This window comes from Lissotriton vulgaris, chromosome 6 (assembly GCF_964263255.1).
Source record: "Lissotriton vulgaris chromosome 6, aLisVul1.2, whole genome shotgun sequence".
Lineage (NCBI taxonomy): Eukaryota > Metazoa > Chordata > Amphibia > Caudata > Salamandridae > Lissotriton > Lissotriton vulgaris.
The window spans coordinates 1,489,721,812-1,489,746,337 of record NC_141694.1 but is presented as its reverse complement, the minus strand read 5'-3'; the positions used below and the strand labels follow the sequence as shown (position 1 = coordinate 1,489,746,337).

Sequence of the window (24,526 nt, the reverse complement as noted above, 5' to 3'; positions counted from 1 at the left end):
ATTGAAGGGCTAAGTATTGCAAACCTACAACATGAAGGTTTTTGACTGAGAAACAGTACTCCAAAGGCACTCACCCTTTAATGGTGTGCCATTATGTGAAAGGATCAATTCGATTTATGAAAGCCGTCCAGACGTGCTCTCGAGTACTGGAGAAAAAATGAAAACACATTGCCATCAATGCTGTGCTTTCCTCAAGTACAATTGGACATGAAACACAAGGACTAGACTAAGACAATACTACACACAGTGACATAAAAAAGCGTTTGAAAACGCTAGTTACACTCACCCTCGCTGTGTTGGGCGATGGATGGTGATTGATTAGTCGGTCGAAGGATATACACGCTTTGTCTGTGGGCAAGAATGTATAGTTAGCTAAAGAGATCAACAGTCCAAAGAGGGGAAGATGAGCTCAAGGATGCCCATTGCTATAACATACCTCCTCAGTAGAACTGCGTGGCCTATCAGTTGGGCTCTGTCTGTTGGCGACTGCTGGGAGATAAACAAAAGTGGTTGGGCGCGGCGCACAGCTTTGGTAGATACAATGGTTCGATGGGAAGGTAGGTAAGATAATCAGTTTAAGGTGCTCCTTGCAGGTGACGTAACTGTTCAGATACGTTCTAATGGATTGAGGGGTTGAGTGCGCTACTGGGGTGTAAGCGCATCCCTGTGATGGGCACACTTATGTGGTACTTTTTTTTTTTTTTTTTTTATTCCTCATTAGCCTTTTCGCCACCCTTGTTCAGTAGTCTCCGCCCTGGGCTTTTATCTCAATATGCTGGCTGTGGACTCAAGTATGTGCAGCTCTCCAGCCCGGACTGGGCCACAATCTCCTATACCACCATGTGTGTATTATAACACAGCCACACCGGAGGCCGCAACCCGATTCTTCCACTCCGCCTTCACGAAGGACGGACCTATTCCACCGGCCTGCGAGATAGGCTGAGGCCTTAATCATAGGAATTTTCCATTATGTACTAGTCTCTTATCCTGTACCCAGACACAAGTCTGCCTATTATCCAAAATGTTCCAAAAAGAGTAACCAAAATCTCTGTTTCTTATTTATCAGACCTTTAGAATCTAGTGTCGCAAAATATCTCATGCTATTTAACCAATCTATGAGTGTCGGTGTCTTAGCTTCTACCCAGACTTTACAGATTTCCCTACGGGCTAGCAACACCCCATAAAAAACTATCTTTACTTTATCATTTATTCTGTTATCAAATAGGTCAAGTCTCCCGGTAATAATTAGTTCATGGCTTACCTCTATCGTGTGGCCGATTGATTGTGATAGACAGTTGCTTACCATCTCCCAAAATTCCCTGATGTTTAAACACTCCACAAACATGTGCAAGTCATCCACATTTATATTTCCGCATTTTGGGCATTCAACCCGTCCTCCGGCTTTAAACTTCGATAGTCTGCGGGGGGTCCAATAGGCTCTATGGATAGTAAAGAGAACATTTCTCCTTAAATTTGCAGATTTAACTGTTTTATATAGTATAGTCATCATTACTTGCCATTGATTTTCTGTGGCGATGTCCGGCAAGCAATCCCTCCATAATTGTTCTGGCAGTGTAAACGGGCCATCTTCCATGTCCACCATTGCCCAGTACCACATCGCAACTTCTTTCTTGAATGTTTGTGAGGAAAAAGTCTTGTCTTCAAAGTCACTTTGAAGTCCTACAACAATATCCATCTTGTTTGCCCAGCTTTGTATCTGCATGTACTTAAACTTAGATAACCCTTGCCCCCACAGCTGTGTCGCTTGTGTCCAACCAATCAATGCTCCCTCCGGAAATAGATCTCCCCAAGTTTTTAATCCTGCTGTTTTTAACGGGACAGCCAATGCGTCTTCTGCCCATAACGGTGAACCTGGTGTGTCCCATATGGATGACCTGTATCCAAAATAGGTCAACTTTGCTATTTTCCTGATTTTATACCAGAGCTCTGCTGCCTCCCGTAGAGTTTTTAATCTCACCTTTTTGAAATATTTTGGGTCAGAGAATTTATACATGAATCCATCTTCATTATGGTTACTCAATCTCAACATAGCCAGAAAAATGCACCCAATAGTTGTAGCTTTTGGTATTCCCATTAGTTCTCTCAAGTTCTTTAAACGAAAAGCCCAGTCATATAACAAAAAATCTGGGGCTGATAACCCTCCCTTGTCCCATCTTCTTCTAATTTTTTTCCAGGATAAGCGAACTGCTTTAGTAGCCCATATAAAGGAACAAATTTCACTTTGTAGTCTCTTAAGCCCTTTCTTGTCAAAGTCCCAAGGAATTGTTTCAAACAAAAATGTAAGCTTTGGTAGGATCACCATTTTAATCAAGTTAGTACGACCAATCAAAGTGAGAGGTAAATGACTCCAACCTCGCAATGTCTCCCCTATTTCTTTTTTCACCCTTGAAAAATTGATTTTTGTTAATTCCGCTGTATTCTGTGTTATTCTCACTCCCAGATATCTCATCTCCTTCTTACATTTAAAGTTCTCAGTATCCAAGTTCCATGCCATTAGTTCTGTTTTGCTTTCATTAATTTCATATCCTGAAACTTTGCCAAATTCTTTAGTGAGCTTAAAAATATTTCCCATGGATTCTTTCAGATTTGAAGTAAAAATAATAATGTCATCCGCATAAAGACCAATCTTCTTGTTCCACTCGCCTGCCCTAAAAGGAGCTATTGCATCCATCGCTCTAATCTTACTAGCAAGCGGCTCTATATATAAATTAAATAATAAAGGGGAAATTGGACATCCCTGGCGGGTGCCCCTCATTATTCTGAAAGAGGATGTCAAAATACCATTTACCAGCACCTTGGAAGTGGGAGAGCTGTACAATGATAACAACGTATTAGTGTAGCATGTGCCTAAACCTAAATGTTGAATAAGCTTCTTCAGATATAGCCAATTCACACGATCAAATGCCTTGGCGGCGTCCAGGGCAATAAGAGCAAGAGGGAGATTGAAAACTGTCGCCATATCTATTGCGCCAACCACTGAGAAGGTAAGTTCTTTTAAATATCTACCCTTCATAAAACCCTTTTGGTCATCATGCACTAAAAGTGGAATGACTAAGCTTAATCTATCGGCCATGATTTTAGTAAACAGTTTATAATCATTATTTAATAATGATATTGGCCTGTAAGCATCTAAGTATTTAGGTAATTTGCCGGGTTTTGGGACCAGTACTATTACTGCCTCATTCCAAGACTTCGGCATTGCTATGTCTCCTCTAAAGATGTTGTTAAAAACTTGCTGTAAAAAAGGAGCAATTAAACCAATCAGAGTTTTATAAACTTCTAGAGGAAGACCATCTGGCCCTGGAGCTTTACCGCTCTTACCCTTCTTAATAGCTTTTTCCACCTCTACCAGTGAGATTTCCGAATTTAAAATCTGTTTATATTGGGTTGGGAGTGGACTTATTAACTGTACCCATTCTGTTATCTCTTGTGAATCTGGTACTAACTCCTCCTTATAAACTGTGGAGAAATACTCGTAAAAAGCTTCTGAAATCTCTCCACTATCTGTAATATCCGTATCTCCGTCTACTCTTATTTCTTTGATGAAGTTTCGAACCCGATCTTTCTTTGCTTTCCACGCCAACAGTTTACTGCACCCTTCTCCATAGCTAAAATGTGCCAAGTTACTAGCATCCCACTTCTCTTTGTTTCTTGCTGCAAGAACTGTGGCTAATTCAGCCCTCAATTTTGATATATTTAGGATAGCCTGGTCTCTTAGCTGCTGCTCTTCTTCTCCCACAATCTTAGCCTCGTTCTGTCTAATCTCTTCTTTCAGGTCCAAAATTCTACTGTAGTATATCCTTCTCTTCTTCGCACCTAAGGCTCCCAGCCTCCCCCTCAAGAAAGCCTTACATGTGTCCCATACCACATCTAACTTAGCAGAGTCCACATTTACATTCAGGAAAGCATCCAATTCGCCTACTACGATTTCTATGGCTTCTTGGTCTAACAGGATTGTACGATCCAATCTCCAAACAGGTTCACAAGTTTTTTGACCAAATATCAAATGCAGGTGGATAGCTGAATGGTCTGATAAATGTACCCCTACATGATTGATGTTTGTGACATACTCCACCATCCTTAAATCTAACAAGACATAGTCTATCCTGGACCTATGTCTATACTTTTGGTTATAATATGTGTAACCCATCTTCTTGCCTGATTTAATACGCCATATATCGCACATTCCATATTGTATTAATAGCTCTTTCACTCTGTTAGACATCTTAACATTACTCTGTGCTCTCTTTCCTGAACGGTCCAGATCTTTGTCCATTACCGTGTTGAAATCTCCTGCCATAACTATGTCTCCAGAAAAACTCAATAATTCTGATGCTAATTTGTCCAAAGGGGCCAAATCATCAATGTTTGGCCCATAATACCCAACCAATACAAGGTTTTTCCCAGCAACCATGACCTGTACTATAAGCCACCTCCCTCCAGGATCTCCCGCCATAGCACAAAAAGAGAACTGAACTCCTGCCCTAACTAAAATTGCAACCCCTTTAGTCACCATAGTCTGTGGCGTATAATATTTGTATGCTATCCATTTCTGTGTACCAAACATAACCTTACTTTCCTCTTCATTTAAGTGGGTCTCTTGCAAAATAATTATATGAGCCAATGTATCCTCCAAATATTTAAAAATAATCCTTCTCCTGGATTTCACTCTTAGCCCGTTAACATTCCAGGACAACATTTTTACTTCTTTCTTATCAACCCCCGTCATTTTCCTTAAAAAACCAGCTAATCTCTGCAGCACTGGTGGCCCATTGGCATCTGAGGATTATTTTTTTAATTTTTTCCCTTCTCATTTCCCACCCCCTTGCCCCATCCCCCCTCCCTCTGGAAAACCCTTCCTGTCTATCCATGGCCGTAGGCCTTATGAGTGCAAAGGTGGTGGTGCTTCTCTAGTACCAAAAATATCTTATATGTTGGCTGTCTCTTGGCTATTACTAAGAGAGAGTCATTACAGTCCCTGATTTATAGTAGATACTTCTCGTGATAACTCTGTACATCTTTCAATAAAATCATCAACATCCTCAACAAATCGAAAAGAGTGCATCTTGTTCCGCCACATAACTTTAAGAAATGCCGGAAATTTAAGCTGGACTGTAGCGCCCAGACTCCTTAGAGGCTCCATTCTCTTTCCCATCTCCCACTGTCTATTTGCCGTTACGGGAGACAAATCTGATCTAATCTCTACTTTTGTTCCATTGATTGTTAGAGATTTCTTTTTCAGGGCTGCCGACAAGATACTCTCTTTTAAATTATATGTCAAGAAATTAATTAAGATTTTTCTTGGTTTAGTCCTATTTGAGTTCAGCCTAAAAGGATCTCGATGTACCCTCTGTATGTCAGCAAAAATAGTTTCTTCATCTACCTCTAACTCTAGCTCTGTGCTTAAAATATGTGCCACATATCTTTTTATATCTGTCCCTTCACTTTTTTCGGGTAGCTTCAAGATTTTTAAATTATTGCGTCTCTGCATATTCTCTAGACGCTCCATCCTTTCATCCTGGGCTCTACCTAAAAATTTAATGTCCTCGATTTCTTTTTGATTCGCGACTACCTCTTCGCGGAGTTTCTTTGCCTCTAACTCCAGAACCTCTGTACGCTGATTTAACTCGCTGAATTTGGCCTCCAAACTATTACATGAAGCCTGGATATTTGCCTGATTAGCTCTCACAACATGGAAACCTTCCTTCATGTCCCTATCTAGTTTTCTCAAAAGAGTGACTATATATGTGTCTGGGTTATCTAAACTGTGTGGAATAACCTCCTCTTGGTCAGGCGTCCCTGTATTTTCCCCAGAATGCTTACTGTTGTCTTGTGGTGAAGACTCCTGTGCCCCCGCCATGTCTTCTACAACCACTCCAGAAGTCTCCGTATTTTCGCTGCCCGGTGTACTTTTTACAGCTTTATCTGCCTCACTTCCGTCGGCCATATTCTCGTCTCCCTCCCCTTCTTCCTGACTGAGACCTCCCAAGTCTTCCACTAAAACTTGATATCTGTTAGGACTCAATGGAAGGATCTGGCCCTGCTCAAAAACCTCCTTCTCAGTGTTTGGTCGCAAGATTAGTGTTTTTGGGATTGTTTTAAAGTAAGCGTTAAGGGAAGGAGAAGGGACTACTTTAAGCTTTCCTTTTTTATCTAAAGCAGCGTTGTGTCGTTTTAATGACCTGCCTCAAGTCTGTGCTTTCCTCTCTTTAAGCTTCTCTGGCAGTCTTTGTATGTCTCCTAACTCTGCTTTATTTATGTTAGCCGAGCCTGCACTTCTTAGCGCATATGCCGCTTTCCCTAAATCCACTCTTGTCCTCGTTTTTACATTAACGTCCTCATACGGAGAAGTCTGCTTGTTATTTCCTGTTTTAACACACAACTCGTGTGTGTATTCAATTCCTTTACCTCGCCCGCCCCCGGCTCTCAAAGTGATCTTTGCAGCCGCCCTTCTCCCCCTTCCTACCTCCTGGGCAGCCCTTGTCCAGCCGACAGCGGCTTCTGTTACAGCGCTCACCTCTGAGCTCCTCTCTTCCGCGGCGTCCCTGCTGACCTCTAACCCCGACTCCAGAAGCTCCAGAGGCTCGCCGTCCTCACCTGCAGGCACCGCGATTTTCGTCTCCATGCGTTAACTGCTACGCAGAGAGGCGCATAGAAAAAAAAAAAAAAAGAAAAAGAAAACTCCAGGGAATCTTTCTCGTAGTCGTCAGCTTGCTCAACCTAGCCAGGCCAGCCTGATTCCACACTCTTTCCCGCCGCTCTCCGCAATTCTCACGAGCCACGAAACGAAACAGCCGCAAAACAGCTCCTCATTACAGCTCTGAACACCACCACCTCCGTGCACTCGCGACCCGCAACTAGCCGGCCGCCATGTTTCCCCCACACTTATGTGGTACTGTGTGTGTGCAACACAACACAGTGAATTCCAAAGAAGTTCAAATAAAGTTCCAAAGTTTGAAAGTTTTCAAAATTTAATTAGTATTTTCCATAGGTGTATTTCATATTTCCTTCATATGAATGAATTGACACTCTCATTTTTATCATCATCAAAATTGAAAGAAGCTCCAATGCATTTCGGACAAGAAGTCCTTTCTCAAGGAGCACTGCAACAAAGGATATACAAGAAACCAAATCAATGCAAAAGCTTAAACCAACAATAAAATAACATGGTAATTACGGTTATATACATGAGTCCGTGAAACAACCTCATGCGCCCTTTAGAGGAGAGAAATAAATGGAGATTCACCCAAGAATAAAGTTGAGGGTAGAGGGATGGGGGTTGTGACCGTGCATCGAACTGCTGAAATCGTGAGACTCGACTGTGGAAGCTTAACTTGAAAGTGTTCAATGGCGTGGTACGCGGCGCATGGAAGCATGCGGAGTTAATGTAAGCGAGTTTAACAATGTGGTTGGTGGCTCATAAAAGCATGCGAGACTAACGTGCGCGGTTAAACTGAGGTTAAACAATCAACAAATGAGCATGAAACGAGCGAATGAAGTTCATGCAAGACTTACTTGGTGAGACGTTAATACGGAAGCATAAGGCTTCGGTTCAAGTTGTGTCAAACTCCGCGAAGTGGAAGCGGAGTTTTGAGGAGGGTGAAGGAGTGGTGAAAATGAAAAAGGGGTTAAAGCGAGGGGTTAAGGCAAAGGGTGTGAGTGGAGTAGCCATCTTGGAAGGGAGTGTGTGGTTAAAGTGGGTAAAGCAAAAAGTGAACGCGCAGCGGCTGTGTGCAAGCAGCAAAACAGGGTTATAATGCATCAAGATGTGCCCGAAGGGCATTATAAGTAGCAACTTAGTTCAGTGCGGTCATTGAGACCGAAAGGTTTCTGGGATTGCAGTCTATACATCCATGACGTTTCTCTTTGTAGAAGAGTTTTGTTATTATCTCTCCCTTCAATCTTGGGAACAATCTCCAACACCAAATATTTAAGTTGGGCCACGTTGTGGTTGGCCTCGTTGAAGTGGATGGCTATGTTGGATTTGGTGTTTTTAGTCCTTATGTTCGACTTGTGCTCGTTAAGTCTTGTCTTGATCTTCCGGCTGGTTTTACCCACGTAGGTCTTGCCACATGGGCATTTCAAGAGGTAGATCAGGTTTGAGGAATCGCATGTTGCGTCAACGTTAAGCTTAATGTTAAATCCTCTCATGGGATGGCTGACAGAGTTCCCTGTGATAACATTGTTGCAATTACTGCAGTGATGGCACGGTCGTGTGCCAGTATGATGTGTCGAGATGCACAGCTGAACCCATCTCGACACATCATACTGGCACTGGTACTCTTAGGGGAGATGTCCGTGACTCCAGGGTCTTTCCACTCTCTGTCTCAGATCACAGTCTTCTGGTCCTTGTGTTGCAGTGGTCGGTGGGGGGGGGGGGGGGGGGGGGGCGGCTTGGAAGTGGTACTTCCCTGCGGCACTTACTAGGGACGATACCTCTTGTAAGGAAATCAGGAAGGCTGTTAGGGAATTCCTAGCCCTCAATCACGCATCGGACACGTCCGTGTTCAATACGTGGGATGCTTGTAAGGCGTCCTTGAGGGGCACTTGTATAGGCCTCAATGCGAATCTCAACTAGTTAAGGAGAAAAGAGAGGGAAGAACTAGAGGCAGAACTTGCCAGTCTGGAAAGGGCATATAAATTGAATCCATCCCGAGCGTCCCTGCGTCCACTGACGGCTGTCAGGGGGAAGTTGAGGGCCCATTACACTAACCGCGCTGAGTTCACCCTCTTGCGCTTACGGCGTGCGTCTTATTCGCAGGGGAACAAGGTGGGGAGGCATTTGGCCCGCTAGCTTTGAGAAAGGAGAGAGAGGGAATACATTGGGGGGATCCAGGGCCCGGGAGGCTCCCTGCGGCATAGGGACAAGGATAAAGCGGACATCTTTGGCCGGTTCTATGCTGGGTTATATGAAGGAGACTCTTTAGATCGGGGGGCACAAGACGCGTTCCTTGCGGACCTCCCCATACCGCAGGTCTCTCCTGAGTGGAATGAGCTGCTGGCGGCACCCTTCTCCAGGGAGGAGGTGTTGGAGGCTATTAAAGCCCTGAAGCCTAACAAAGCCCCGGGACCGGACGGTTATACTGCCCTTTTCTACCAATCGTTCGCGGCAGAACTGGTTGACTTCCTGGTATCACTCTTTAACGAAATGGCAGTCACTGGAACAACTTCTGGATCTATGGCTGAGGCCATGATCACTGTGATTCCCAAACAGGGGAAGGACCCCTCCAAGTGCGCGTCGTACCGCCCAATAGCGCTCCTCAATGTGGATGCCAAATTGTATTCTTCCATCATTGCCCGTAGGCTTCAGGACCTGATGCCGGCTTTTGTCCATCCGGACCAGTCCGGGTTCATTAAGGGTCGACAGACGCATGACAACTTGCGACAGGTGCTACATTTGATAGAGAAGGCTAACAAGTTCCGCATTCCGGCGATACTAGTAGGACTGGACGCGGAAAAAGCGTTCGATCGTGTTGACTGGGGATTCATGTTCCGCACCCTATCCGCTTTTGGCTTTTCGCGCCAGTTCATCACCATGCTTCGGGCCAATTACAGCAGCCCTAGCTCGAGGGTGATGTTTAACGGACATCGCTCTGCCTGTTTTCCTCACTCACGGGGTACGAGGCAGGGTTGCCCCCTTTCCCCTCTCCTCTTCGCATTAAGTATTTATCCTCTAGCAATTGCAATACGGGAGGAGGAACGGATCGAAGGCATTCCCTTTACAGGCGAAGAGCACAAGATCTCCCTCTTCGCTGATGACGTGCTGTTGTCCCTAGGGGATCCAATCCACTCACTGCCACGTGTTCAGGAAGTACTTTATCGATTCGAAGCGGTGGCTGGGTTCAAAATTTATTTTGACAAGTCCTACGTGCTGAATCTAACTCTCCCCCCTGCTGTGGTGGAGCAGGTACGCTCACTCACGACCTTGCCGTGGGCGTCTGCCTCCCTGTCATACTTGGGAGTGCGCCTGACCTCTACTTTGGGATCCTTGTTCGCGGCTAACTTCCCCCCGATGCTGGCCGCGATACGAACGGATCTGGACAGGTGGAAACCGAAGTTTCTTTCGTGGCTAGGGAGAATCCACGCTCTTAAGATGGTACTTCTGCCTAAGTTTCTTTATCTCTTCCAGGCCCTCCCCATCCCGGTGGAGGTGGATTTCTTTCAGCGTTTGAAAGCTTTGATGTTGAAGTTTGTCTGGCAGGGAGGCCGAGCGCGGATCCCATTCTCGACATTGCGACGACCGAGGGGGGAGGGTGGAGTGGGATTCCCGGACATGTATTTATATTATAAAGCTGCGCAGCTTCATGTACTAGTGGAATGGTCCCAGCAGCTCTCGGAGAAGCACTGGTTACACATGGATAGGAGTGTGGCTGGGAGATCGATCTGGGACCTGGTCTGGAAGCCCAAGGTGGACAGGCCAAAGAATGCCTACATTAGCACTCCGACTAGCACAGTCCTGAAGGTGTGGGACACTGTTTCTAACGACGACCGATGGACCACGTTTCCGTCTCCATTTACCCCCATTCACTTCAACCCAGCGTTCCCGCCGGCACTACAGGAGGGACCCTTCCGACTATGGAGGGAAGGAGGCTGTAGGGAACTTACGCATCTGTTCCATGGAGCAACCCCGCTTACGTTCCACAACTGCATGCGGGACTATGGGGTCCCGCCCACTGAGCGCTTCCGCCATAACCAACTTCTTCACTGGGCGACCTCGGCGGGGGTGCACGAGGCTGCTACCCGGCCACCCTCCCAGTTCGAATCCTTTCTTCTCCGCACGTCCGCTATGAGAGGGGCGATCTCTTTCTTGTATAAGCTGCTGTTGGACACTGCGATTACTCCGTGCCCCCGCTACATGGGGCACTGCAAGGTCATACTGGACCGTGACATCTCGGATGACGAGTGGAAACACCTCTGGAGCGATATTATGACGCACAACCATTCGGTTGCACTTAGGGAAGCCCACTTAAAGACCATGCACGATTGGTATCTCTATCCGTCTAAGCTCCACCGCATTTTCTCAGCATCCTCGGATAGGTGTTGGAGGGGCTGTGGCTTCCTGGGGGATTTCCGCCACATCTGGTGGGACTGCCCGATCATTCGCCCCTTCTGGGCGGAAATCCTTGCTCATATCAAGGACGTCCTGGGGTATCCGATTTCGGACTCCATAGCTCATGTGTTGTTGGGTCTTCGTGACCCGCTGTTAGAGCATCAGACCAAAGCGGATAAACGTATCCTGTGGTTGTGTTTGGGGGCCGCTAAGCTCACGCTGGCGGCGGCATGGAAGAAGCCTCATGCCCCGGCCTTGTCACTGTGGCATGCAAGACTCTGGGGTCTACTGAGCATGGAGAGACTGGCGGACATCTTCCTGGGCAATTTTAAAAAGGTTATGTTCCGATGGGGCCCCTTAGTTTGCTTTTTGTCACGGGGCTTACCGTCTGCGGTTTGCCCCCCCACTCTCCGCGCCCTTCATCTTTTCCAGGTCTGATCGGTTTGCACGGATATTGCGCCTTGTTATGCTTGAATGTGTGGTTGCCACCACCAGGGGGGGAGGGGGCGGGGAGGGGGGAATCAGTTGTCTCGGTGGGGTTGTTATATTTGTGACACTGTTTACCCAAGGGGGCTGTTATACCATTGCACACCGAACTGCACTTGTCCTTTACCGGGCGCTTGGCCGAGCTTTAATTCCCGCCTGAGACTTCTGAGAGTGCACTGGACTTCTGAACTGGACTTTGCTATATAGCCTTGTTGCCCCACCTTGCATACTCTCATATGTCCCCTTTTGGAACTGTGATTGCATCCCTGTGAGGGGCTTTTGATGAAAATGTCGCTTGTATTTCTTTTCCTGCTTTTCTTCACCCTTTTTTCTCTCTTCTCTTGCAAACTCTAAATAAAAATTTTACACAAAAAAAAGCTCAACACAGTATTTTTGCCAGTTAGAAGTCCCTTAGCGCCAGTCTGCAAGGCTACCTCATACCTCCTATGGAAAACAGCTCTTTTACTAGCTATTACCTCTGCTAGAAGAGTCAGCAAAATCCAAGCATTTACTATTTAAGCTCCGAATCTGCAGTCCACCAAGAACAAAGTTAATTTACGTATCATACAAATACTTCTTACAGTCATCTCTGCCAATCTGTTTTTCTTACAGCTTTTTTCTAGAACCCCATACATGCCAGTATTCATTTGACATGCAAAGGAGCCTCAAGCACATTTTGGATATAACAATAGACAATAGGTAAATTAGTTCAGTTACTGGTTGCATTTTCAAAACTCATACAAAAATTATCAATTATCGAAACAAAGGATTACTATATCAGTAGCAGGAACAGTTAACCACTGCCACATAAGTCTGATGACCATTTGCAGGAACCTGTCATAGGACATTCTGCAAGAATCATGGTGACTCTTCCTCCATGCACAGAGACTCTGATGTATGCTTCTAACCGCAGATTCCCTACCTTGTTAATGCCACAGGATGCCAAACTGGATCCGTAGATATTTTCACAGCAATTCTGTCAAGCGCTGGCAGATGGAACGTGCAGCTCCATGTAGGATCCGTCCTGTCCCGGTAGTGATTTCAGTCCACAAAATAACTGCCGCCTCTGCATCCCCAAGTCTGTTTCTTTCTTTCTGCACCTTTGTCCTCAAAATTTACCAGTGTGCAAGGGGCATGGATTCCCCTAAAACTAAGGGATTTTAACCCTGTAAAATCTGCCACAAACATGTGTCAGAGATAGACACGCATGAGATCTGTCTCTGGTGTCTCATATCCTCAAACAACTCAGTTGTGCGACATATGCGCTGAGTTAAACCCAAAGGTCATCTGGGATAGTGAGGCTAAACTCTTCACCACCGAGCGTCATAGGAAGGCTTAATCTTGATTGAAGTTGAGGACTTGGATGTATTTTCGATCTCGTGACCAGAGACTTTTTAAGCATGGGCAAAGTGGGCAATTGCTTAGAGCCTCCATTGCCATTGGCTCTAATGGTAAAGAGATCTGTCTCACAATCTATCGCACCGTTGTTGATTTCTCTTTCAGAACCTCTCTGCCTATCTCTACCTTTGACTTTCTCTATCCAGTGTCATTTTTAGGAATTTTAAGCTGCCAGAAAAGACGTTCAGATGTTTTTGTTTGAAAATTAAAGTATAATTTGCTATTGTTCGACATCCTATAATCTTGAATTTGCAGAAAATAGTTCAAATTTGTTTAGACCTTGGGGCCCCTAAATATTCTTTCCCCAGGGCCCCGAAAATCCTTAAAATGACATTGCCCACGGCCACTCGAGAAAGATTTTCATCCCACTCCAAATCTTCTGGTTAGTAAAAAATGAAGAAATATAAGAACACCAACATGGCTCACCGTTTTCCTGCCACTTTCATCAAGAGATGGTGCATAGACATCAAGGTATCGCTGGGTCTCTGCTGCCCACCTGGTAACCAACTCCCACATTAGTCCTGATTGATCCCAAGTTCCAGGGCAGTAGGCGATCGTGCAGCAGATTCAGGCCCTGTGGGAGTTGGTGTTTGTACCTCTCACAACAGATATGTTTCCTTATATCTGAGGTCACTTAAAACCTATGTCACCACTATGGAAGGCTCTTCAGTTGTGAGTGCAGGGTGCTTGGTTATAAGTGTGAGGGTGTCTCTACATGAGCAGGATACCCCTACAAACCCTGAGTCGATTCTCCAGGCTTTGCAAGTATGGTCAGCCATTTTAATACATATAGTGGACATCAGTCATTACGAGATGTCTAACTATAAAGTGGATGCCCCGGATCCGGTCATATTTGGAATCAAACATGTTGAAATCATACCCCAACACTGATTTTTGTGTTGAAGGCATGATCCCATGTACTGGGTGGCCCTTAGAGGGCCAACGGTACTCTCAATAACTGCCTTTCAGGGTCTGCAAGTAAGCTAGTGCTGCTGCCGACCTCAGACATGATTCTGCCCTCCTGCTGCTGAGCCAGGATCGAGCAGAGGAAGGTAGAACAATAGGTTTCCTGTCACATAGAGGTGCACCCTCACACAGTGACCTCAGATATAAGGATATCTGTCATGAGAGGTGCCAGCACCATCTCACACAGGCTGCAATGGCAGGCCTGTAGTTACAGTTTAAATGGTCTCCCATGGGTGGCACAATACATGCTGCAGCCCATGGGAGACCCCTGGTGTACCTATGCCCTGGGGTTCCATATACTATACTAGGGACTTATAAAGGTACACCAGTAGCCAATAGTGGAGGTACTAAATTACTTACCATGTCAATTTAGTTTAGAAAGCACAGTTGCTTGGGTCCTGATTAGAAGGATCCCAGCAGACTAAGTCAAAAGAACACGGACACGAGGAAAAAAGTGGGGGTAACAATGCTAGAACGATCCTACCTTCCCACAAATCGGTAATAAAATCATATTGATAAGGCTATATAAGTCTGATCTAAAAAAATGTATCAACATTGTCATTGCACTATCTTCCCTGACTCTAACACAGTATTGACGGCTTCCACATTTCATTTAGTCTTTTTCCTAGTTAAACATGGGGTGTAAATTATTTTTACTTAAAAGCAACAGTTTAGGGCATAAAGTCATATGGATAAGGCTTTATAAGCCTCCTCTAAAAACGTTTTCACCATTATTATTGCACTATCTTCCCTGAATCTAAAACAGTACCTGGCAGCTTCCACAGTTGATCATATTTTTTCCTTTTTGGACATGGAGCGTAAATACTTTTTCCTTAAATGCAACAGTTTAGGTCAAATGCATTTGATGTGCAGAAGGGCTTCAATTGCATGCCCACAAAGACAACAGACCATGTTATCTTTAAAAGCTGGGTTCCATTTCCCTTCAAATTCAGAAATTGGACTGTAAAACAATCTAACCCTTAAAAATGTATTTTTTAACATAGCCAGGCAAATGTGACCATAAATATTCTTGACTCTGAAGGGAGTAGGTATCAGACACTAGGTCCATATGATTGTATTTTTCATCTTGTGCCAAGTCTGAGTCCCACTGTTTAACAGTAAAAGTTTCATGGAGTAAGATTTTCCGGCCCGGTAGAATCATCTGCCCCAGTGACTTTGGATCTAGTAAGTCATAAGATTCTATGCCCACCAGTACGGGGTGCAACTCTAAATCCTTGTACGTAGTTCTATTTACTACATGGTAAATTAGGTGTTTTAGTGATGCTGGATCTGCTTTTCTACAGTCAGATGTAATTCATTGTGCTTCTATGGTGGAGTGATATTGGAGATTTCAAACCTAGTAATAGTCTTATGACAGGGTGGGGGGTTGCTGCGCGAAGGTGCAGTAGGTTGCGTACACGTTGCATAAAATGTTTATCAAGACTGGAAATGGTCTTGTAGTTCAACACAGGAGATACATACAGCAGATATGGACTACATTTCTTGTTTAACGCTTTCAACAATGGTCTAATTGCTTTCCCGCTGTACACGTTTGCAAATCTTATGACCGATTTGGTGAACATCGTTGACTTCAGTTTTCTAATAGCCAGATGGTTTGACCATGATATCTTGCTGTCCAATATCACTCCAAGAAAGTCATTGTTTCACTAATTTGATTGTAGTATCTCCTAGCACCCACCCCACAATTTATTTTTCTTCCCAAAAGTCATGACTTTCGTTTTGGACAGATTGGCAATTAGTCCATTCTCCAAGTTATATGTATGCAATTGATTTAATTGATGTTGTCATCCTTTTGGCTTTGTGACCGGATCACCAAGTCATTGGCGTATGCCAAATATGTTATTTTTCTACCACCCAACTTTGGAGGAGTAACAGGGTCAGAATGTTCACACTGGCTCTGATCTTGTCTGCTCTAGATCCAGCAGACTGGATGGTGTCCTTGGACTTGCAGGACACTTATTCCATACACCCATCATGCAGCCTCACATGCGTTACCTGTGGTTCAAAGTAGCCTAGGAACACCTTCAATTTACCATGCTCGCATTTGGCCTCATCTTTTGTGTTCACAAAAGTGACGACAGTGGTAGCTTATCATTTTCGGAGGCTGGGCTTAAATGTATTCCCATATTTTGATGACTGGATGCTAAGGCAGGCTTGCAGTAGTCAGTCGTACACCATCTCCAGACAAAGACTTGAGTCCTGACATTGTCAGGTTTCACCATCAAGAAACCGAAGTCCCAACTGATTTCTAAGCAAATAATTCATTTCTCAGGGGCAGTTTTGTCCATTCCGGATATGATCTTGATCTATACTGATCAGTTGTGGGTTTCAGTGAGAATGACTGAGGCTTCTTAGTCTCCTGGCCTCGTGCATCCTCTTAATTTTGCAGGGGAACCTCAGACCCCAGTGGACCCAATATCGGAGATCCTTCAGATCTTGAGGAATTTGTCGTAAGATTTGCTGTGGTGGCTGATGGACACCTACCTAACCCGAGGCAAGGCACTCTTCCTCCCTTACCCAGAGTTCAAGGTGGTGACAGATGCATCACTGCTGGGTTTCGGTGCCATTTGGGAAAGGTGGAGTTCAGAGACCTATGGTCTCTGATGAAGAGCCAGCTTCATAGTAGTCTTTTGGAGCTTAAGCAGTCCACCTGGCTCTAAAAGCCTTTCCTCTGTCAATCAAATTGAGTTTGGTTCAGGGCCTCACAACCACTATGTGGTAATGCAACACGCAGGGCGGCGTGGGGCCCAAAGGTCCTGTGTCGGGAGATGTTGCGTATCTGGAAGTGACCAGAACATTCCTGCTTGTCAGCCACTTGGTGGGCTCTATGAGTAGCAGAGTGGATACACTGAACAGATTCCATCTGGCAGACCATGAGTGGTGTCTTCATCCTGAGGTGGTGCAGTGTGTCTTCAAGCAATGGGGTAAGCCCTGGCTAGATCTGTGACCCCTGGCACTGCATTTGCAACCCCAAATCTCAAACCTAAGAGGTGGCAAATCAGAGCCAGGAACATAGGCGCAACTCGTCGTTATGAATGTAGATTGGGGCTCCAATCTCTTTGTTTTTTGTCAGTTTTATTTTTACTCCAATAGTGAATCATAATATTCACTATTAGTGTAGTAAAAATGAAGTATAATTTGGTGGAATAAAACCCTTCCTGGCATCTTAGGTAAGTAACAAATGCTTTTAAATGTATGTTGTGCGCATACGTGCAGGTGAGTGTGTTTGTGTGTTAGGAGTGTGCGTTTGATTGTGTATGTACATTTAGGCATGTGTGTGAGTAAACACAGAGGTCAAAAGGCGTGATATTACTTCCGCTATCCCTGGCCATTTGCTGAATTGACCATCATGAGAACCAGCATAGCTTAATTCACTGTCAATTACCATGCATCTAGTAAGGTAGTATTGTGACCATATTGGCCCCTGAATGATGTTTGTAACCACTATCCCATCGACATCAATTCTATGAAATGCAGGCCGGTTTCACAACATTCATAAACATTTTATTTTCCTGATCAGTTTGATCTGTAATTATCATCTACCTGACATTCATTTCTGCTTTGCGAAAGGAGGTGGCTGGACTTAGTCCCAAGAATAAGTTACACACATATTGTAACTTCTGTACTGTTAGTCTAAAGCTCCCTCTACTCATGGCACACATTTGTATTGTGCCAGGTCTAGTTCTTGTGAAATATTGTCCTACAGTTCTGCGGGTGTTGATGAACTACTTAATGAAAATTCACATAGGTGACATAGATACAGGCATGAGGTGGTGTTTCCGAGCTAGACCGTTTGTTGTCCAGTTGTAAAATAGGTTTATCATACCAATCATTAGGTTTTGGAGATTCTTACACATTCTGAATGCAGAGGACATAGAACTAACAGCACAGAAGTTACTACAAGGGGGTCATTGGTTCTATTTTTCATCTACTAATAGATCCCAGAGAAATGTGCAGAGATTGCTGTTTTGATCCAGACGTCAGGAGCACAAACTGCAAACCTGCCAAAGCTCACTTCAGAACAACTGACTCTAGGAATTCAACGACAGAAAGAAAAGAATGCAGACTCCGAGCAGTAAGTGAGCATGATTTGAGCATATTGATTGTATGAGTTTGCAAAGTGTTACATTCATAGATGGACTACAGCACAATCTTTTTAATAAAGGATCCAGCACAGAATCATCCACCAGGTAAACTTTCAGAACATGATATATCACGCATCCTCCTGTGTCCTTATACGTGGACAATAAAGGTTGATGACATTGGTTTACATCAGTTGCCTGCCATCATCCAAGTGCATCTTTCACAAGTGGTAGCCTTTTGCTTTTCTTGATTGCAGTTTTCTTTTGTGGCACTGTAGTACTCGCAGGGTGTAGAGAGGTAGAATAGCTGTGCATATCTATGCCTGAAACTGCTGTTTTGTACAATGGTATAGCTGTCAACAATGCACCAGATGCAGTGGCTCCAAGTCCAGAGGTGTGAGGGCACATTGCACCCCAATTATCTACCCAACTGTGGAGCAAGGGAGTCAGTTTCTTTATCAGTCTCCTTGTCTGCCTTACAAAACAAGCAAAATGATAAAATGTAATGTGTAATACAGTCCCAGTTTTATACTCATGTTCTCTTCCACCTCCCATCCTTGTTTCTCTAATCTGGATTCAGTCGAATCGCCTGAACGATGTGGGCAATACCTTTTGTATGTGTTGCCTCTGCTGTAATGAAAGGCTGTCACTATAACACTGGCCTGTTATTGAAGCTAGAATTGTGTTATGTCAGATGCCCAAAATAATTAATAAACTAGCACCATTGCAATCACATTCAAACAGTTTATCATCCAGGCTGCATTTTGTTTGTTCCTCTTTCTTTCTTTCTCTGCTCTTAATACATGTCATGGCACAGTAATAACAACAGTGTAGTTCCAAACTTTCCCCATGTAGCCCACTTGGAGCAACAAGGAGCAAAATCAGTAAATACATATTCCATCCACCCCCACTAACACCCAACACTGCTGTTCTTCCACACTAAAACTCTTGCTCCACTCTGTAATACATACAGCCTGCTTCTCAAACTGGTCCTCACTAGTCTGGTCTACCTTAGCCTGTACTGTACATCTTCAGAATACAGAAAATTGCAACTAAGTGTTGGGAAAGGAATGTCCCCTGCATTGTACATGTTTATTTTCCCCTGCCCTAGGTGCCTGACTGTATGTGTTCTATTTCCCCCCTGGTATCATGCTAACAAAGTGTGTGCACAAAGGCTAAGCCCTGTCCATGATAGTGTGTCCAGGACCTATCCTGTGATCTGGAAGGGCGCACCATGTGCACCATCATGTGGTGGCAGTGGAATACTGCTCATGCCCTGGGTATATCAGGTAAAGCAGTGGTTGCAGCTTGAATTTGTAATATGTTCAGACCTTATTCTCTGTATCCTGCAGACCATGGTTCACTGATCCTCTCCTTAAAAGTTCTTCTGTTATAAGTAACCGAGAACCTTGCACTGACATTCTGTATATATATCAACTGTGTGTATGTATGGTGTGCGTCACATGTAGGGTAGTATGACTGTGCTTGTCTGAGTACTGGGGCCAGTGTGATCCATTTTGGCTGCCCTGGTTTAGCATGCAACATCAATAAGCTGATGAAATAAATACTTGAATTAATCTCAGCCTCTGGCAGGCACTTGCCCACCTCTCAATCCATCATTTTGGGCTACATACTAATCCATCTTTTTTCGCCCACCATGCCTCCTTATTTGGGACCCAGGCAAATGCAAATCAGACCTGACTCTTCTCCTCGGGGGGTACCAGTCCAACCCTCACTGCCAATCCAGGTCCTCCCTGAACCAGAATATAAGCAACCTAAGACTGGTCCTGGGTCCCTAGAATCTAGGGTGAAACCGGTCCTGGGTTGCTTGTATTCCGGTTCAGGGAGGACATGGCTTGGCAGTTTGGGCTGAATTGTTCTAATTGGAGCCGTGTCAAGACTGATATACAAATAACTTAGGTGGCATGGTGTGCAAAATAACGATAGACTGGGATGTTCCTTGAGTAATTACCAGAGCCTGAGATTAATACAAGCATTCCATTCACCAGATTATTGTATACTTTACTGGTTTAGCGTGGCACAAGATGGAGGACGCCCATAGATTCCCCTGACAGTGGAAAAATATTGCCTGCATTCCTGCTGCTGGAAGGTGGAAACCCAGACACTGAAGTGAGTATGGTGGAGATAGGGCATCCTTTAAAAATTCCATGAACGCCTTGTTTACAAGGACTAATGTTGAGTTCTTCCTGACCACTACCTTTTGGCAGTTGTTAGAGGTGGGACTGCAGTTTATATTGTTCAAGGTGACGAAATACCTGATAGAGACTTCTAGCTGCAGATTCCTTACCTTTGAATTTCCCAGGCGTCAGGCTAGATATGGAAATTATTGCAATACCCCTTGTGCACAACGTTGGGTGGCTCCTTTCAGCTCCGCGCGACGTCGTCGTCGTTGTCCTTGGTAGCGTCGTTTATGAAGTTGCGGTGCCTATATAGGTGCCGCCATGGCCCGGACGTCAGTTCTTTTCTTTCAGCACCAATTAAATGGTGATCCAGGAAGAGCTACGCCTCTGCCAATCTTTGGCAGGCTTTTTATTGACTTTTGTGATTTTCCGATTTCGTGTGCGAGGGATATCTTCAAGGAAGACAGGTTTCAAGCCGTGCGGGACTTGTTCCCGCATGATGTCGGTCACCGATCCCCACCGCGTATGTCTGTGGTGTCTCGAGCGCGACCACAATACGAAGTAGTGTTCGGACTGTCGGGCGATGGCTCTGAAGACCTTGAGGGAACGGGCGATGAAGTTACTCGCGGCCCAGCAGTAGACACCGTCAAGCGAGACTCGGAGCAGGTCACGATCGAAGAAGAGATGGTCGCTGGACCGCTCACGCAGCCCGAAGTCCTCTTCCTCCCACTCGAGGTCCTCAGGACACTCGGGGAAGAGGCATATGAAGAAGTCGTCCAAGCGGACTTCTTCTTCACCTCAACTGTCATCCGTCATCGGGAAAGGTAAGTAGCCCCGATGCTCTAGGCACGGTTCTGCTGAGCCGGAGTCAACTTCGGGTCCTCTTACCCACTCCACTCCCCCTCCCCCTTTCCAGGAGCTGGGGTGACTCCCGCTGAAATAAGAGTTTTACAAGGTCATGCGCCATGTATTTGAGCTGAACGACCCCGATGGTGAGCCTTCGGGCCCCGCGGAGTAGGAATGGGCCCCATTAGCTTCGATGCCGTCGGCTCTGGCCACAACGCTGGTGGGGCCCCAGGGATCTGAGATTTAGTTCGCCGGTCGTGCCAACACGACCTTCCCTGGCGTCAAATCCGAAGTTAGGACACGGAGCCAGAACAGCATTGACCGATGCCAATTCTGATGTCAACAGAACCCTGAGGTTCTATGTTGGCGCCTGAGCACTTTGAGGATGTGCTAGGTTCAGGAGAGGAATGAGAGGGGTCTGGGGACCCTATTGAAACCCATGAAGAATTTGGACTTGTGTGGGGAACTTGGGGAGGCCAGTGGACTGGATACTTCTCCAGGTACTGGCATGCTCTCTCCGCCAACAGTGGCTACGGAGGAGGGGCATCCTATGCCATGGCGGTTAAGAGGGCAGCCGAGGTCATTGGACTGGAGCTACCCTCGGTGCAAGTCAGGACTAATCTCCTGACTGAGATGCTTCAACTTAGCGCTTCTATGTCCGAACCCCTGTTGCCCTTTAATGAGGCACTTACAGACGTCCTTTTAGGAACATGGTCCAAACCTAGCACAGGGGCTCCTGTGTATGGGATGATTGCACGCCGCCATCGTCCAGCTTCGGGCAACCCAAAATTCCTCAGCCAACCCCCACCCCAGAGAATTTGGTGGTGCAGGCCTCTACGACCCAAGGCACATTCCCTCCCGCCCCTCCGGATAAGTAATCCATTCATTCGGAAAGAAGTTGTTTTCTGTCTCAAGCCTGGCATTCCAGTCGGTGAATACCGCATGCCTATTAGGCTGTTTCTCCCATTCCCTTTGGGAGACGGTTGGACAAGTCCCGAAGGAGGCTTGGGCTGTGCTCTCCCAAGCTGTCAAGGATGGTGGTAGAGATGCAGCAAAATTCACCATATGGTGCGGTCTGGATGTGACTGATTCACTGGGCAGATCGATTTCAATGATGGTGGCCTTGATGTACCACACCTGGCATTGTACAACTGGCTTCTCGGGCGATGTCCAAGCCAATTTGATGGACATGCAGTTAGATGGAACCTGCCTTTTTGGGGAAAAGGCAGACTCGGCCCTGGTCAGGTTCAAGGACTCTTGAGCTACGGACAGATCCTTTGGCCTCTCCTCCATCCCCGTGGCCAGTCTTCCTTTTTCCCCTTTCGTGGCAACGGAAGGGGTTTCCAGCCGAGTCAGCCAAAATCCCAGCCACCATCCCGCACAGACTACCCAAGCAGTGCGAGGATGCGGTGCATTCAGATCTCGGAATGGAAGTAAGAAGTCGTCGACCACACTGCCCCCAGCAGCCGCAGCCTCAAAGCAATCCTAGGCTGATTCTGCAGGACCACACTACTCCAGTTGGTGGGAGAATTCATCATCATCTCCCCCACTGGAGATCCATAACATCGGACAAGTGGGTCTTGCTGATAGTCGAGAAGGGCCATTCCCTACCTTTTTTTCTTTTCCTCCTCCTAATCAGGAATGGCTGATGGAGGATCATTTAAAGTTGCTCCAAGAGGAAGTTACAGCTCTCTTGGCCAATGGAGCTATAGAAAGAGTCCCGGTTTCAGAAGTAGGCAGTGGCTGTTATTCTCTCTACTTTCTGATTCCGAACAAGAACAAGGTGCTATGGCTCATTTTAGATCTTCGGACCGTCAATCTCTTCCTCAAAAAGGAGAAATTCAAAATGCTTACTCTGGCTCAGGTCTTGTCTGCCCTAGACCAGGAAGACTGGATGGTAGCATTGGACCTGCAAGACGAGTATTTTCATATTCCCACCCTGCCGGGTCACAGGCATTACCTGCGGTTCAAGGTAGGCCGCGAGCACTTTCAGTTTACCGTGCTCCCTTTCGGCCTTATCAGTGCCCCTCGGGTGTTCACCAAGGGGATGGCGGTGGTCGGAGCTCATCTGCTCATATTAGGGGTGTCAGTCTTCCCCCTACCTCGACGACTGGCTGTTGAAGGCGTACTCGTCCCCTGCTATCGTCTCCCACCTTCAGACTAGGCTGAACCTTCTGCATTTGCTGGGGTTCTCTAAAACGTGCTGAAGTAACAATTTACCCCTTCTCAGACGCTCCCTTTCATCAGAGCTGTTCTGGACACAGTGCAATTTCGGGCTTATCCTCCCGAGCAGCGAGTCCAGGATATTCAGGCTATGATTCCGATATTTCAGGCTCTATCTTGGATTTCGGTGAGACTGACTCTGAGGCTGTTGGGCCTCATAGCCTCCTGCATCCTGTTGGTAAGACACTCCAGATGGTGTATGCGGGCTCTGCAGTGGGACTTGAAGTACCAGTGGGCACAGAATCAGAGAAATCTCACCGACGTGGCTCAGATCTCGGAAGGGACTGCAAAAGGTCTGCAGTGGTGGCTAACGAACCGTGATTGGGACAGTGGCAGACCCCTCTCCCTTCCCCAACCAGACCTCACAGTCATGATAGATGCTTCCCTTCTGCGATGGGGCGGCCACTCTGGAGAGATGGAGACTAGGGGACACTGGTCTCCGGCGGAGACTGGGCTCCACATAAATTGGTTGGAGCTTCGAGCGATTCGGTTGGCAATGAAGGTATTTCTTCCCTCTGTCAAGGGGAAGTTAGTGCAGGTGTTCACGGACCACACCACCACCATGTGGGACTGCAAGAAACAAACAGGGTGGGGTGGGGTCATGGGCCCCCTGTCGCGAGGCCCTGCATCTCTGGGCATGGGTGGAACAGCCGGGCATAACCCTGGTGGTTCAACACCTGGCAGGTTCTCTGAATGCCAGGGTGAACAAACTCAGCTGTTGATGCCTAGCGGATCATGAATGGCATCTCCAGTCGGAGGTGACGCAAAGTCTCTTTCAGCAATGGGGAGAAACTTGGTTAGATTTGTTTGCCTCTGAAGAGAACTCGCAGTGTCAGCGGTACTGCGGGCTGGAGGTCCAAGGCGGCTATCGCTCGTCTGCGGTTTTCATTACGAGTAGGGTTCAGGCCTGTTGTACGCCTTTCTGTCCATACCACTCCTGCCCAGGGATCTGAAGAAGATCAGGAGCGACCGGTCCCAAGTCATTCTTGTGGCTCCAGACTGGACGAGGAGAGTCTGGTATCCAGAGCTTCTGAGTATGAGTATTGATCCTCCGATCAGGCTTCCCTTTCGGGAGGATCTTCTTTTGCAACAGCAGGGGAGGGTTTTCCACCAGAACCTGTCAATTCTGCGCCTCCATGCGTGGAGATTGAGCAGCAGCAGTTGATAGCTTTTGACCTTCCCCCTGGAACGTTATTCTGGATGGACAATCGGCCCTCCACCAAGACGGTGTACACCTGCTGTTGTCAGAAATTTTTATTATACTGTACAGAAAGGTCCATTGACCCTCTTAA

At 46.1% G+C, this 24,526-nt stretch overlaps 1 protein-coding gene across 2 annotated transcripts in view; it reads left to right on the top strand.

Moving 5' to 3' along the window:
* The window catches only part of PSME4 (proteasome activator subunit 4), a 2,155,241-nt gene that overhangs the window by 897,044 nt on the left and 1,233,671 nt on the right, over positions 1-24,526 (top strand). For both annotated transcript variants that reach the window (XM_086927646.1, XM_086927645.1), the window contains one exon: positions 17,881-18,017. In XM_086927646.1, the coding sequence (XP_086783772.1) occupies positions 17,881-18,017 (137 nt within the window). The remainder of the gene's footprint in view (positions 1-17,880; positions 18,018-24,526) is intronic.